Here is a 17,615-nt window from a genome sequence, read left to right as displayed (position 1 = left end):
CAAAAGTGGTTAAAGTAACTCTCTAACTCTCAAATGGCATTTACCTATTGAGAAATATAAATTTGAGAAGTGGATGAGCTATACAGTCAGCATGATCAATTCTTATTGCTTATTAAAAAGCCCTTTCACATTAGTATTCTCAAACAAGATCTGGCCATGAACACCTAAACGTGACACTAATGAAAAAAATCAAGTATTCTAGCAATTCACATATATTTTATAACCCATCATTACTACAACTAAGCACATACCAGTCCACTCACTTATTAAATGCAAGATTGTGGACTGTCACATACTGCTCTACTGGCACAAAAAGCAAATCACACAGGTGCAGTAGATGGGCTTAAGAATAATTATTAAGACAGGTATCCTTACTGCAGGACCTCCTGTAAACAACCACAGGCAGGGCTTCCTGCTGGGTTGCTGAAGCAGGAATACCTGAAAGCACACAGGTTAACTTAGGGATGCAGCATCAGCTCACAAGACTACTCTTACACATGAGACAAGATGCCCACTTAGGTGAGGCAAGTGTAATGGCACAAGTAGCAACATTTTCCTGCATCATTCAGCACTACTGGGAAAAGCAGGTAAGCATTTAGGGAAGCCTGAGACCACTTGAAACCTTTTGCCCAGTTGGACCAGCAGAATTTACAGTTCTATTTAAGGGCAAGTTGCAGTTTTAGTACATGAAGTGGGAATTTCAGTATACAAAGGGTTTTAGTCCACTGGTGCTCCCTCTCTTTTTCCCAGGCCATTCACATGGCATTGTTTTTACAATGTCTTTCCTGACTAAAAGGCCCAACATGAGCTAAGGCTAGAAAATTCAACTACTTCTATAAATTTTTCTCACGTCAATTAAGGTAAATTAGCTAGAAGAAAAGCTATTTATATTCTCATTGCTTCTTCACTAACTACAAACATATTACTTGCCACTGCTTGCATAATATTTATCTGAGGTATTAAGTGTTGCCAAAGTAAAAATAAAACACTACAATATAGTTCACACCCTTGTCATGTATTGTTTCTTGACAAAATGTTAGCTTTTCCAAAAATGTATGCTGTTAACCAAATGTTGATTCTAATACATTTCAAGTCATGACTGTACTCTAAAACAGATCATTGCTCAGAACTTATAAATCACTGCAGTCTTAGAGAATTCTGACAATCAATTCTGTTGCTGAAGCCTCAGAAGTTCAAAGAATCACAGAGTCACCAAGGCTGGAAAAGCCCCTCAAGATCATCCACTCCAACCATCCACTTATCACCAATATTCTCACTAAACCATGTCCCTCAACACAAAATCCAACCGTTCCTTGAACACCTCCAGGGTCGGTGACTCCACCACCTCCCTGGGCAGCCCATTCCAGTGCCCGACCACTCTTCAGAGAAGTAGTATTTCCTAACATCCAGCCTGAATCTCCCCTGGTGCAGCTTGAAGCCATTCCCTCTAGTCCTATCACCAGTTACACGAGACAAGAGGCCGACCCCCAGCTCACTACAAGCTCCCTTCAGGTAGTTACAGAGAGCAATAAGGTCTCCCCTGAGCCTCCTTTTCTCCAGACTGAACAACCCCAGCTCTTTCAGCCCCTCCTCATAAAGCCTGTGCTCCAGACCCCTCACCAGCTTTGTTGCCCTAGAACAGTATACTTGGCCTATTTCATAGTTGGAATTTATATTTTTAGCTCATCATGTATTTTATTCTTACTAAGAAAACATGTAGTATTTACTACTGCTAATTCCTCATCCTTACCTTCTCATATCCTCCTTTATGTGTAGATTGATCAGTTCTTTAGGAACATGGAAGGAGAGGATGGTCTCAGCCATCTGTTCCCGGATCCGCATCCACTTGTTGTCAGAAGTAGGAAATCTGTACAACTTACAGATTGGGTTTTTTAACACTGCAGAGGAGAAAAATTATATAGTTGCTTTCCTGTGGTTATATGACTGAAAATTTATGAGAACAAAATATCTAAAAACAATACATTATTTCCCCCCGTTGCTGGTAGAATTACTTTCAAAACCATTAAGAATCTATTAAATACATTAGTATTTTATTTACTATAGCAGCACGTAGAGGACCAAGTTTTGCTAATATAGTAGATAAATCGCAGCAGGTATTCTGCGAATTTAGTACTTCAATGCAGTAGAAAGAGAAGTCATGCTCTCTATTCTTATACTTAAGATACAGTTAGGAAAAACAAAATGCACAATTAAACAGTGAACTTGACGCAGTCAGTGCTATCACAGTCTGCTAGAATCACATGAATAATAAATTTCACTGGACAAGTGAAGTGTGTCCGTGCAGTTTAGCAGTATTCAATGTATCTTCTCCATGATATGTACACAGAAGAGTCATTAATGTTAATAAATGATGTGTTTCTAACGTTAATGGAAGCTTTACCACCGATACGATCAAGAAACTGGTACTTCATAGAAATAAAAATTACAATCCCGTAAGCACGTTATATGCTCTATTCCCAGGTTATGACTGTAAGTTGTAGCTTGGCATAAGAAAATCAAAATATTTAGGAAAACCAAGATACTTCATGTCTTGGAAGTTTATGTCTTCATGTCTTGGAACCCACAGTGTTTTTCACCTTAAAGCTCTTGCATCTTGGCAATATTTCTGCTCTGACTTTTCAATGGCATTCAGATGAGAAATTTCTTGCTCTCCTCTCTTTCCTATACCCACCCCACTCTTAACTGTTGGGAAAAATCTGAGAAAGGAAAGTAACATTTGACTTTGTAAATAAGCTTCATGGGACACAAATTACTGTCATTAAACATACACATCTGCAGCTTGCTAATGCAGAATGACTTCAGACAGCCATCCAAAACCTCCAAAAGTTCTTTTCCACGACCAGCCTTATGGAAAAAGCTGCCTCAGACTGGATTTCCATTGATCTGCCACTGAATGGTCTGTAACTCAAACAAAAAGCATTTCCCATGTGTGCTGAGAAGAAACTTCCTGTCAATATGATATATACCATTGTCATGGTTTCATAGTTTTTCATCATCATAATATCATGCAGTGCACTGGAAGTTGAAGAGTTCATTCTTCTCTTCTGAAGAAACTGCAGCATTAATGCTTTAACTCCCAAAGGCAACTATGCAGCAACCATGACAACTATTAAGAATATCAGCTGCTTTTAGATCTCATTGCAACCATTATTGCATATGTAGGCTGCTTTACAGAGAACAAAAAACAGAAAGTTAAAGTTACACAAGTAGTCTCGTACAACTAATCAAGAAATCCTCCAAGAAAAACCTGAAACAAGATGACAGATTCAGAGGTATCTGTAATAAAACAGCTGCTGGTAAAGAAAGGAACAATGCAAATATTCATGTTCCTTTTCCATTTCCATCATTTCTTTGATATCTCTTTACCTAATCTGATGAGAAACTAAAAGCCTTTTACAGTCTTTCTGCCTTTATGATTGATTTTATTTACAAAAACTAGATTGACTTACTATTGTGAAACAGGCATAATAGATGACTGATGGAAATGGCAAATGAACAGTAGGAATTTCTGTTCATTATTAGCACCCCAAATACCCCAATATTCAAACATCATTACACATTTTACAGCTTGAGGATCCTCAAAAAACAAAAACATCTTCAACATACTATCAACTTGCATCCTGTGTCTGGGCTTTACTCTATTACTTCATTAAAACGTGCTGTGATGTTCTCCTATTTTCCTTGTCTTCCACTGAGATTCTTTTATGTTAATAAAATCGAATTTTCAATAATGTTGACAGCCTCTGTCAATCCATAAAGCAGATAAGAGGCACCGATCATCTTCCATTAACAAGATACAGAATGACAATCTTCAGAAATCAGAGGAAGCCCAATAAACTTGGTTAAGTCAGGACTGTCTTAAAATAGAAATCAGTCAGAACAGGTCACTTTTTTCTTTCTTTGATTTATTTATTTTGTAGTACCACCTGTTCATTATGAAGCAAGCTGGTAGCATTTAGCATGAGATTTCAAATAATGATGACCTAGATGGAAAAGTCTTCACTTTTTCTCCTTTTTATGTTTACTCTCCAATAAGCTTTCAGTGAAAGTTTTTCGAAGAGCAACGCCTGAATCTGCATTCAATCTATTTCATTCACAAAATTCTTATTTGTCTGTATGAACCTAATGCACGTACACAAAATGGTTAGCTAAGCAGTGAATGCTTAACAGTCTCTTCCCCCTGCATTTCTCTTCATCATCACCACCAGTAAAACAAAACAACAACAAAAGCCAACAAACAACTGAAAAAAAAAAACTAAAGACTAAAAGTATTGCAGCATAACTGCAAGGAAGATTTATATCACTTTGGAACAATGGATTCAAAGTTGTTTCTTTTATCATTTTTAGAATTAAGTCATTTTAGATATTACTTAATGCTAACATCTCTGCTACTGAAATTTCAGACTGGAAGCCATTTACTGTTTCTTTATTTAAAAAAAATAAGGACAAGGAAAGGCAAGAAAACAGCAAAAACATCTTTCAACAGGTTTATGAAGAAAGCTTCATTTATAAACACAGAAAAAAAGACTGGAAGGAAACCAAATAATTCTAACTTTCATTATTGCTTGCTACTTTGTGAGGTCGACAATAAGAGCTACACAATATTTTCTTTTCCTTTGAAGCGAAACACTGAAATGTTTATGTGACACCATAAAATTCTTAGATGTTTTTCTTTCTAATTTCACCAAATGGCCTAAAAAAGAAATCCAGATGGTTTTTGGCACCCAAACAGTAAGGATGGTAAGTCTACAACTAGATTTTATAAGTAGTAGTTATTAAAATGAGTAAAAGTTTCATAAGTTTAATCCTTCCTGTATTTAGACAGTGATCAGGAAGGGCACTGGAAAAAAGCAATTTGAGATGAACTTCAATGGTTTAAAAAAGGAAAGATTTACTTGAAAATCACTTCTTTATAGCACAAAGCTTTAAAGCCAGTACCATATATTTGACTATCCATACTTCTGCACATTCTCATTTTTAAAGATCTCTGTGCTTTTTACTCCATGCAATATATTTCTCATTGCTTTCCCTGTAAATAAATTAATAAAAGATCCAGTACTCTGTTTTCATTCTTGTTCCCTATCCAAGACAATTCAAAGCGTACTGCTGCCATATAACAATTTACTATTAGTGTTTCTATTTATATCTTCTTTTCTTAGGATAGATGTATTATGATAGGATAATTTTCAGCTTCCTTAATTTTTGCTTAATTTCAATCACTTTTATTCTTTTTGTCATTGCAAAGGGCAATAAGTTTGCTGGCAAGCATTCCTGTATTAGAAACGGATAACTCAACATTGAGACACATAGATTCAATCCTTGGGGATATAATGGAATGATAATAGGTATGTGTGAAATATATTCATTCCCCTGACTCATTAAGTGCCTCAAAACTCAAGGACTCTGAGATATATATAAGTTTTAAGTTTCAGAACAACGCCAACAGGCTTTAAAATAAATATAGGGGTATTTTTTTCAGTTTCATAGTTTTGAAGCCCTGATAAACAACATGGGGGAGATAGAACAGTTTACAACAGCATACACATGAAATAAATGTTTGTGGAATGTGTTTATTGTAGTTCTGCATGTACACAGCAGGGAGAGTAGTGCAGGCAAGGTACACTGCAGGCAGGCTGTAATCCTCAACTTCTACACATTATTCTTCTTCCTTTCCTTTCATTCCTTGCCTCTGATTTTGCCACATCAAATTTTGCCTTTAATTTGATTTAAACAAATTATTTTTAGAAATTTTCAGCTAAAATGGTCCAGCTGTTTGGAGAATGAGGCAAGAAAATACAGGAAGGTCTACAGTGTTAGAATTATGAGATCTGTAATCCTTTGTGCTTTATTAACTTGAATTCTGACAATAAGTCTTCTAATTACCATATCCACAAGAATCCACCAAGATCTTTAAGCCTAAGGAAAGAAATCTTAGTATGTAAATAATCAAAACATTATATATAAATATATGCCTACAAACAGTCCTTGCCTCCAGCTATTTCCAGTTCAGAAATTTCTGTAAGCAGACGTGGTTCCTGTCCAGTTAGGATTCTCAATGATTATCTTTTCCACAAACAGTTCTAGCCTCACATTGAATCAGTAACAAGAAATTGCAGTTCTAAAAAGTTTTTCTCTGGTTCTGATCAAGTCTCAACAAATCACAGGAAAAGAGACACCTTTTATTCATGCACGGGAAGACTATTTCTAGTGCTTCCATCAGACTGCAAAGCTGGACTACTATGTCTCCTGTCCTATCAGTGAAGTAATAAGAAAAAGTTTTTATAAAGGTTTTAAAAATGTTAAAACTTCAGTAACATTTCTCTTCAACTGCCTGCAGCTAACGCACAGAATAGTTGGCAGTGCTGTGGTTTCAGATAACACATCTAACTTATTTCTGACATTGTTACTGTAGAGCAGTAGAGATTCATAAACTTGGGCTAGTAAAACTTCTATGGTGCGGCATATCAGCATGTAATATTTCTCAGTATATTGAAACAGAATTCTAATTCAGTGAAGTACAGACAAGACCAGAGCAGAACTAGAACTGAGAATGTCTTGCCCATCACTACCTCAGTTTTAGGATGTACAGCTTCCAGATTGAACTGAAATTGCCATGCCATCAACTATGAGAAAGATTAATTCTCCTGGGTATTCAATTGCAAATAGGACATAATTATTTTAACAGGATGTCATGCAATGACATGACAAAAACTTATGAGGTTAATTCCATGCCCACTGAAGTCAATGACAGTCTTGAAAAATCACTGAATTGTAAAGATGTTGGAAGGGAGATTTCAACAGTATTTCAGAAAGCATTACGTCTGAAAGATTTCTTCACATTTGTTAGAAAAATGACACAGTCAAAAATATATAAAATATTAATAAATCTCTACATGTTATGAAGAGTCCTTAAGGAGATCTGCTCCAAATTTTTGTGATTTCTTCAAGACCAGATATTGCAATAATCACCTCTCATGTGGAAGTTAAAATACTCACCTGCATTTAATGAAGGCAAATTGTCTTTACCACTTATGCCTTCAGGTGCTGTACACTCACGAACCAATGCACACTACAAAAGAAACACAGAAAAAGAATAGTTTATATTTGCAAACTGTGGCATGACAAGGAGTTTGTAAGTGTTTATAAAAGCAGCTTATAAGTAGCAGACTAAAAAGAACACTCATAACTTCCCAACCCTACCATTAATTACCATTCAGATTTCTTTTTCTGTATGTTCCAATATACAGCAAAACACAATGAAGATGACAACACATGGTCAGCTATTCCATAACAAAACAGAAAGATTTCCTGCCAATACAAAGGCAGAGGCTAAAATCATTTTTGACAAACGATGTGGTTTCAGAGGGATTTCTTTCAATAAGGTAGCTTTCACATACGCGGTGTCAGAAAGCACTCAATGAGTTTTTAAATAAGGCAGAAGTAGAAACCACAAATCTTTAAAACGTGGTTGTGGTTTGTGATTGAAGTCATCTGTTATACAAGTGAATTAGAAGATGTTTCCTTTGATAAGGTTCGTGTATAAAAGTATCAAAAGTTAATGGAAAGATCAACTGGTAAAAGTCCACTGGCATAAATCCACTTTTAAATGTGCTAGTATTAATATTTTTCAGGTACCTCCCTCAGTCAGAAAAAAGGTTTCTGAAGATGATAGTAAACTCAGTTACCACGGCTCTTAAGATTTTCTGCTGCAGATCTTCAACCAAAGAGCAAGAAATGAGGTACTCCCTACCACTTGACATCTCAGGTAGAACTGAACTATCAGCTTACTCCTCCATGAGTAATTGAGTTAGCAAATCTAATTCAAAACTTATTTCTTTGAAATAATACAGCATCTCTACATTCTCACAATTGTTTTTTGGGAATATCCTTAAACTGTATCTCCACTATGAACATACAAACAGACTCCATGATGCAAAACCATGACACAACTAAAAAAAAAAATCAATGACTGCTGTTAAGATCAAAAGTTGTCACAAGGATGTTATTTCTCGAAGTATTAGAATCCCTTAGAAAGAGTCTTTTAAAAGCCTTTTTGCTTCCACAAGTCAAACACATGTCAAATAATGGTGCCAAATCTCATTCAACACTTTGGAAGAGAATAAAAATAAAAGAGAAGGCTAGAGAAACTGTTTTGCATATCTTGTAGACTTTTCACAGTACAAAAAAAGAAAGATTTCATAGTATTTGTTGGCCACTTTGGTATTATCCCAGTTGTCCATGTTTTTAAAAGTACTTTGGGTCCTTACAACAAGGATGGTTAAAAAAAAAAAAACAACAAGTGTCAATATATCCTTAGAGTTTTGTACACTATTTTGGCTGAGCACAAAAGATACTCACAAAATCATTCACTCCAAATACACATTCTTTTGTGTATTTTCTCTCCAAAAACACATTCTCCAAATAAGAAAGTATGCGGTACTAAAATTTGAATCCCATTTTCTCATTTTCTCAAATTTGTTGCTTTTTTTTTCCCCTCCATGAAGAGCAGAGTAAGGGAAGTACCTGAAGTATATCCACAGTATTAGGGTTGCAAAAATTCAGCAAGAACAAGGCTGCAGGGACAGAGATATCGAGTGGCAGTGACCGTTCAGATATATGTCAGCTGTCATTAGACTAGGGACTCAGTAAAATCCTTTTTTTATTAACTGAAAACCATCCAATTTCATCATTCAGAGTGGTTGTTTCTGAATCTTGTCCTAGCCCAAGCCTCTTGTCATCCATTTCCACCGCTCCTTTGGTTCTCCTACTCCTTTCAAATCCATTCCCACAGTTTGATCTCCAGTTGGCATCGCCACCACTTCTGGTTGCAAGACTTGCCTACTGGAGAGCATTTTTACCCTTTCTGACCCCCTTCTGCTCTTCCTCTTGCCTCTCACCACGTTTGCCTCAATTCAGAATCCCTACACACACCCTCTACTCAACACTTCCTTATTCTAATATTTAAGTACCACCATTACCACCCTCTGTACCCATATATTTTCCCCACCATTGTATGCTCCCATGAAATGCAGCTGAATCTGTCCCTTTTTAAGGGGATTCACCTCTTCCTTGGCTTGCCTGTCTGCCATTCTTTCCAGGTTTTCAGTATTGTGGGCACTGGCTGCACTTAAAAATCCACGTGAACAGGACTTCAGTGGCAGAAAACAGAGGAACTGTCCAAAGGGAAAAAAAAATCATATTTATGGTGCCTCTATGGACAGGTGTTGATCAGGAATGATTAAAGATGATCAGCTGAAATTAAAATCAACTCTTTTTTTTTTTTCCAAAAAAAAGGAGAGGAACTAGGAAATCAATAACAGAGCATAATTGTGTGTGTTTTCATAAAATTTTTATTTTTGAGAGATTAAGTATGAACAGTACTTCGTAATTTTTCTAATAACTACTTCAAACAACGTGGTATGAGTAATTTAAGTATCTGGTGCAACTAATAATTCTATTTAATTTTGTGCAATCAACTGAGATGTTACCTTTTGATCCTGTGAATCTGTTGTGATGTGGCCTGGTTCCCCATCTTCTAGTTCTCCCATCTTCACAAGATTGACTTCAATGGTACCAACTGTCTTTCCACCATCGGAAGTTCTGGAAAGAAAAGGTCCCATGACATTGGGTCATATGCAGCATCTCATTCCATCAATAAAAATATTTCCAGTAAACATTTAGTTCCCTTCTCTGTATAGATGCAGAGATCTGTGTCTACATCCATAAAGGAAACATTAACAATAAGGCTTATTATGTTTTCTGCATATTGCTTGTAACACAGAATGTTTTCATCATAAAACTGGGGACTGGAAGCTGCTATAAATGGTGGAAGAATCCATGCATGTTGTCAAGTTTTCATTCTAGACAGTATTCTGTCTGTGGATTGTAGTGGAAAGAGGCCATTACCTGTTGTGCCAATAGCTCACTTATTACCTGCAGTCTCACTACACAGTGTGATGCTTTGTTTCCTAACAATCTGCAAAGAACACTTTCAGTAAGTTAATAAATTTGTAGCTAAGTCTCATGAGTGAAACAAATCTAAATCTCATTTTTCTTTTTGTAGTATCTCTACAGGGTAATTATACAGAATGAGTTCCATTTCTTTAACTAAATGGGAGAGGATAACATAATTGCAGGTGAATTCTTATTTCATTATTTCTACAAATAGCTTTGGAAAAAATAAAAGGTAATTCCAATTGCACGTCAAAACAAAGACTACTGTATGCTACGTTTCAGCAGAAATAAGGCTTTAAACTCTAAAATGATTCAATGCTTTTTGGCTTTCATTGACAGCAAAACTTTATTCAAAATACCAAGGCTGCACAGTCTGTCTCCTCTGACTTATTCTGGATGGCTGAAGTTTTTGTAAGGAGGGAAACAAATGTAACAGACCATTTGACAGTAATGAAAAGAACTAATACAACACATACCAACCAGAAATTAGCAATGACGATAAGTTTAGCAAAATTGAAAAGCACAGAGTGGAGGAACAAAAACAAATGGATTCGGGGCAATACCATATATCAACTCAGAAATAAAGATGCAAAGTTGTAGAGCAGCACAAATGAAATACATAGAAAAAACATTAGACAAGTATTTCCAATAAAAACCTCCACACTCCTGAGGAAACCCTCACTGCAGAACAACAAATTTAGCATTGACACGCTTATAGATCTTAAAAAAAAATAAAATAAAATAAAAACACCACCACATCATATCATAAGTAAAAGATCTATAAAAATACCAACCACTATTCTCAAAATTTTCCCTACCAGGATAGAGCCCACAGCCAAGCACTGGCTCTGTTGTACACCACTAGTATGGTGCAGTGTCACAACTCTGAGCAAGTAGGCAAAATAAAGCCCACTACAATTGGAGTCACAAGAGCTCCTGAGTGGCCCTGCACCCATGCATGTAGGCCCATGTTGGCTCAGCCTTCCTGCCACGTGTGGTACTTGGACTTTCTCAGGTTATTTGCTGAAATACAGGCTGCAGAACCCTGACTACCACAATTTTACACAATCTTGAATTTTGCATGTTGTATCAAGTCTTAATTAGGTCAGAGGAAGCTGAGTTTATGGAGTGATTGAAGTTAAGCACCCACATCAAGCTTTTCACACATGAATACTTATTTATCATGCTAAATCAAAAGTTTTTATATAAATTTTACATATATACATTTATAAATATAGCTACTTTGAGCTTCCAATTTAAATAAATAATTTCTTACAAGTTATTATACCTTTAATGTGTGTTTCAGTAAAATACACTCATCTTGCAGCTACACAAATCAAATGTTTTTATATAAAACCCTTGCAAAATACACAATTCACCATATTTTCCATGTCATTTCTTCACTTGCTCTAAGACAAATTCATTACTGATAATGAAAAAAGAAACAATTAAAATGAACCAATTCTAAATAGCCTTGCAACCAAAGAAGGCTATGTTAATTAATGAAGTACACAAAAGAAAAATAATGAGGTAGAATGGTTCAATGTCCAAAGGGTGTTTATGAGCAAAAGTACATAATAATTTTTAAATGTATTGAAAACAGCTTAAGTTCCTTCTGAAATTAGAACATTCCTCTCAGTTATTACAACGCAGTTTGACTTGTTTTCTTCTTCCTAGATAACAACCAGCACGTGAACCAAGTTACTTCAACAAAGGGACTACAGCTTTTCCAAGGAAAAAGGGCATATAGAAGATGTTAGCATATCATATACAACCTCGTAAATCAGAGCCAGTGTGTTGCTACAAGACTGACAATTTTTCAACAACTTAGTGCGTCCTGATCAAAGTGTCAAAGGGACAACCTCATTAGCAGGCTGACTTCAATATGCAACAGAACTTGACTGTAATCCTGGTCATTCACTTGACGATCAGAAGAAAAATCCTGCCCTTCCATTTTTTTATAGGAAACATGATTTCCAACATTAAAGAGACTGCAAGTTTGAATTGGACCTTTGTCCGATTCAAGATTAAAGACAAATTAAGAGTATAATTGAAAATTGAATAAAAAGGAGCTCAGTTTGCAAATGAACTGAAAAAAGCCAATGAAGTATACTGCCCAAATAAAACAAAAAAAAAAGGAAACATCAGTTACACTTTCTTGGTCCTTCTCTGAATTGCCTAAGAGGACTGAATATTCCTTTCCTCCTCATTGCTCACAGGTGGCAACAGAAGTGTTTTGGAGCTTTCTCCGTACATGTAGAAATACAGCTGATGTAATTTTATTTTCTACTACATTTTTTAATGATATTTAGGTCTTCTCAAAATCACTCCTGATCTGTTCTTAAACATACGTAATATTAAAATGTGAAACATAGTATCTCTAAGACAATGCAATGGAATAAAACAGTGGGATTGTTATGTTGTAATTGCATTCACAGAACTCTATGCGTGTCCAGGGAGAAACCATCATTATCTGTGTAAGACACTGAATTTGAAATACCACTGGTGCACAACCGTCTTCAAACAACAGACATGTCATGGATTTAAAATTTTCAAGCAACATAGTGAGATAATTATGCTTAAAAGATAATTAAAAGTGAGAATTACACAGAATTTACGCAGTAGGAGAAAAAAAAGCATGCTGATCACTGAAATAAGATGGAGATCTGTATTATTTTACTTTATATTAAAACAAACAGTACTGCACATTAATTATATGTATATATTTCAGGTCACTTGCTTGGACAGACAGAAAACAATCTCACACACGCACTGTTAAGCAGATCATTAGGAAAATAATTAATGGGCTTCAAAATATATTAGGTTAGAAAAAGCTTATTTGCTGTTGTTTAATAAAGTTGAAAGTGCAGCTTGCAGTGACGCACTGCAGTGAAGACTGTCCCTGTGCCAAATTGCTTACAGCCATGAGACAACATGCACTATAGAACCCCAGGAGTTCAGTATAACATGGATTGCACCTTGACAAACCTGCATAAGGATTTTCCTGACACACACAGTAGGGAGGTGGAATAGAACAATAAGAATAAATAAAACAATTGTCAGTGTGAGAAGCCCACATTTGGCTGTAATGCTAGTTGGCTTGCGAAACTAGAAAATTCCTGATGAGTTATTTCATTTAAAGCAGCCTGGGACAAAGAGCATGAATTGCCCCATGTTTGCCTACAGAGCATCTGCATTTGGAATATTATCAATAAAGGAGACAGTGTTTGAAGAGTGACTTCTAAACCAGATTTGGAAGCAGAGGATGCAGACTTCAGTAGCAAAGCTGGCAATGCTTCAGTCTATCCCTTCCCACTCAGTCCAACCTGCCTTCTTCCTGCAGTACTCACTCCATCTGCTGCAGCCATAGTCCCATGTCAGTTTGCACCCACCTACGCTGGAGCAATTCAAGCCCCATCTTCTCATAAACCCTAGGGGTGTAGTTCCAAGTGAAGCAGTAGGTTTCAAACTTAAAGCAGTAGTTCCATTAGTGCTATACAAGATCATTGTGTAGTTTATCAAGTCAAATACAGATACTTTTGAAGTTGTCTTGAAATCAGCTCAGGCTTAAAACTACAATTGCTTCTAAAATTATTGGAGAATTTATTATACATACAGGTTTGCTTACCACCCCAAGTCCTTGAGGACCACCAGGCTAATACCAGTTCCATCAAAGAGGAAAGAAAGAGCTACCTAGAACTGCCCTGAGCAACAGAAACATCCACCTCAATGCCTCTAATGATAAAAGGCTGACACAAGCATCCAGAAAGGAAGGAAGAAACAAGTTAGCAATGAAGAAGCAGGTGAGCTAGATGGACTGAAAACAGTAGTTATTCACCTCCAATGCACTTCTCATTAAGTCTCGTAACTGCATAGTGAATATGCAAATTCTGGCCTGCTAATTGGTTCCCATGGCTATACCCTTCTTCCCCAAAAAAGGCTTAAGAACAGAAAGAAAAAGAAAAACAGACTGTATTTGCATAACAGTGTTAATTATAAATGACAAAGCTACTGACTGCTTCAAAAGCAAATGGCATGATTTCCAGTCAAGCAGGCAGCCCCATTCTCCAGTGCATAATATACAACAAATGCAGTTAGTACAGGCTAACATATCAACTGCCATAAAATCCATTTTCTCCAATACATTCTGAAATATGTAAGCACAAAACTACTGTACTGGTACAAAAATATTGTTGCCTTCTGTTTATTCTGTGGAACCACAGTGGAGTCTATCTCAATCAATATGGATTTTAAACAAGTTCACTGATGTTTTATAAAATTGTCATATAAATACAGGAAGTTCTGCAATGTTCAATCCATTCATTATTTCAGCATAACATTTCCCCTCAAATCTTTGGGAGATTCACCTGACTTATTTATCTGCTTCCTGTGGTGGATGACAATGACATGAAGCAGCCAAGAAATCATTTCAGGATGGAGTCCTGCTAAAACTGGCTGTATGGAGATTCTGAATTCTAATAGGGAAAAGTTCATATATGTACTATTTTATAGTGATTGTTTGATAAGGAAGTCTAAGACACAAAGGTCACATACTGAACCACTGCAAAAATGACCTTGAAAATTTGAAATCCTGTAAGAATAGACTTTTAAATACTTGGTATTTATTTAACCAAACATTTCCATCAGTTCGTTCTTACCCAGTCCTGTTTCGTCAAAAAAAAAATTATCCTCTTGGTATATATGTGGCATATTCTGTACTTGGGTGAAAGTGTAATCAAGGCATTTCAACCTCTTCCTGCAAGTTAAATATATATCTAACAATTAATGCTACAATTGGAAGGCTGGTACAGTAATAGAAAAAATATTTCAAAAGGTTTCCTTTCAAAAGTGAGGACACTGACATGATCGAACTATGACAACACCACTGGACTTCGAATAGTGAACTTAAGGCTGGCTTCATTTTCAACTCATATGTAAAACGAAATATGTAACAACTTATTTTTTACAGCACCTATTTGTAATACTGCAGGCAGAACACATACCAGAAGACTTAGAGTACCTTGTACCATTTGTCTCAGCTTTCTTAGCCAAAACTTCTTACCCTCAAACTGTGCTATGTAGAAACATGATGCTCAGAGAATTTTACCTATGCCTATCCAGTCATCCCAAATAAATTTCCATTGTGACTGCAAAAACAAATCAATACCATGTCTGAATCCAATGGATTCATACTGAAAAATCACAAGCTAAAATGTTTCCCTAATCTTAAAATGGTTTTCGTTCATCTCTTAATATATTTTATAACCATAAGCCAGCACTAAAGGTGAAAACTGTATTTATCAGTGCTGAGCTTTTATAAATATCTATTCAGCACAACCCTAGTTTTCAAACATTGGTCACGACTCTCCGGCAGGTAAGTGTTATGTCACTGAACAGCGTTGTACATCAAGCCCCAATGACATTTGGCTGCATGTAATGATGAGGTTAGGATACTGCATTGATTTCACACTTGAGAGAAGACTTATCTCATTATATCCATCATCTTTAAATATGGCTAGTAACCAAACTAGCAAATATTACAATGCTTAATCTTTAAGACACATGTATGAAACCAAACTGAGAATCTTACATTCCTTTCTAATGGAAACTGTGAAACAAAATCCTCTACTTCCCTGAAATTCATCCATACGTTTACACCAAAAAATTACTACCTTTTCTAATAAAATTAAATAATTGGTATTTCTTTTTGTCTTAGTGTATGGTAGAAACAGAAGCACTTCAGGCTGATATCTAACATAAGCAAAGGAATACAGAGTTTCAAACAGTCAATCAGGAATCATCAAATGCTATGGATTATTTACTTGATCTGGCTCACAACAGATGAAAACACTCACCTGAGGGTAAGGGTCAACTGTTGTTCCTTTGACTTCACCAAGTCTCCTACTGTAAAAGTTGTACAGCCCAGGAAGCTTCGCTACAAAATGAAGCAGAAAGAAAAATTCTCTATCAATTTTTTGAAATTTTGTTACTTTTTTTTGGTTTTCAAATCTTTCTTTGGTACCTTGCAATATTCCTGCATGGAACTGAGCGCACCCTCAGCAAGTCTGCAGATGACATCAAGCTGAGCGGTGCAGTTGATACATTGGAGGGAAGGGAAGCCATCCAAAGAGACCTGAATATGCTGGAGAAGTGGGTCCAAGAGAAACTAATGAGGAACTTATCTTCCTTGGCTTTTCATTATTTTTACTCCCTGCTCATACTCCGCTACCTAATACTACAATCTCATTTAGTCAAGTAAAGGAGTGTTGGCCTTGATCTACGAACAAAGGTAGAGAAAACGGTCTACCATCAGCTTCTGTGCATTTATTTTTAATACACTACTGAATACTGCTTGTCATAAATAATGTTTAACTATTTTATTTTGCATTTTTGCAAATTTTATCAAAAGAAACATGTTTGTGTTTGTTATTCTACCCTGACATCACTCCACTGTTGAAATCAAAATAAAATACCACTGAAAACTATATAGAGTCTTGGATCTCCAAATTCAAGAATAATCAAGTTGCTCTTATGTGAAATCAACACACAACACACAGAGACCAACTGCAAACCTGGGGGAAAATGAGGATTTGTTACTACTGAGTAAACATCTTCCTTTGGTTAAAAAACAACAACAAAAAGAAGCCTGCAGTCTGTTTTCTTTCAAGAAGGTTCAGCTAGATATTGAATATTTACATAAGGCTATAAATATATATTTATATATTTATTATATAGATCTTAGTATAGATATTATTATATAATAATATAGATATTATATCTATACTATGATAGGTTTTCACGCATATCGTTTAAACCCCAATCCCCAATTTACATAAGCCACAACACCAGAATTAACTTGATAAGCTAGATCAACTGTTACAGCTTATTCCTATCACAAATACAGGCTTAAAATAGATAGTAATTCATTTCCTGTGTTTTGGTTGGCACTTAACTAGAAGAGGAAAAAAGTGACGGAAGCTAAGAGTCTAGGGAAGGCTGGGAAAACAGTGGATTTGGGAAATGCTGGACAGGCAAGAAGCCAAAATAAAAGCGGATACAAAATTTATCATGAAAAATGACAGTCATACAAGACCATGGTTAGTATATATTTTCACTGCCAAGTGAAATATATACTTGTTAGCAATATGTGCAGGTGTGATGATGCACAGTCTTGCTAGAGTAGACACACAGACATTTCCATCTTCCTTTAGATCAGTCATGACAGCATTTTTTCCGTTAAAACTCTACAGTGGCACAAACAAAACTGATACAAGTTTGGTGCTTCTTGCTCCAGTACAAAGATTACAAATCCGTTCCAGAATCCAAAACAGGAGTCTCATATGATCAAGGTTAAGAGGTGATTACACAGTCCTTTCATAGAACCTAGGAGCCTCAGGCACTATACCCACTAACCATCTCTGAGTGCCCCAACTAGCCCTGCAGAATAACAAAATTGAAGTTGAATAATTTTATGGGATTTCAAAACAATAAATCCACTTATTTGCTTGCCTCATATTCTTACATTTATCTATACTAAAGCTTCCGTTACCCGGCAATGCAATTAGGAATTATTAGCAAAATTAACTACAATTGTGAATAATTCCACGACCTAAGTGCAGAGCTCAAGGGGTCTAATTCCA

General features: G+C 36.0%; 1 protein-coding gene across 22 annotated transcripts in view; it reads right to left on the bottom strand.

The window, feature by feature from the left end:
- INPP4B (inositol polyphosphate-4-phosphatase type II B) overlaps positions 1-17,615 on the bottom strand; it is a 327,844-nt gene that overhangs the window by 143,689 nt on the left and 166,540 nt on the right. For 16 of the 22 annotated variants that reach the window (XR_016465803.1, XM_090138618.1, XM_090138627.1 and 13 more), the window contains 5 exons: positions 15,831-15,910; positions 9,510-9,621; positions 9,084-9,194; positions 7,018-7,090; positions 1,751-1,898 (listed from right to left, as the gene is read on the bottom strand). Coding sequence is in view for 21 of the 22 variants with exons in the window: in XM_090138618.1 (XP_089994744.1) it covers positions 1,751-1,898; positions 7,018-7,090; positions 9,084-9,194; positions 9,510-9,621; positions 15,831-15,910 (524 nt within the window). In the remaining variant the exon portion in view is untranslated. The remainder of the gene's footprint in view (positions 1-1,750; positions 1,899-7,017; positions 7,091-9,083; positions 9,195-9,509; positions 9,622-15,830; positions 15,911-17,615) is intronic. The other 6 variants (XM_031588827.2, XM_090138633.1, XM_090138626.1 and 3 more) reach the window with 1 other exon arrangement.

This window comes from Phasianus colchicus, chromosome 4 (genome assembly GCF_987193195.1).
Source record: "Phasianus colchicus chromosome 4, bPhaCol1.hap1.1, whole genome shotgun sequence".
Taxonomy (NCBI): Eukaryota; Metazoa; Chordata; class Aves; order Galliformes; family Phasianidae; genus Phasianus; species Phasianus colchicus.
This window is presented reverse-complemented; position numbering and strand designations above follow the sequence as displayed.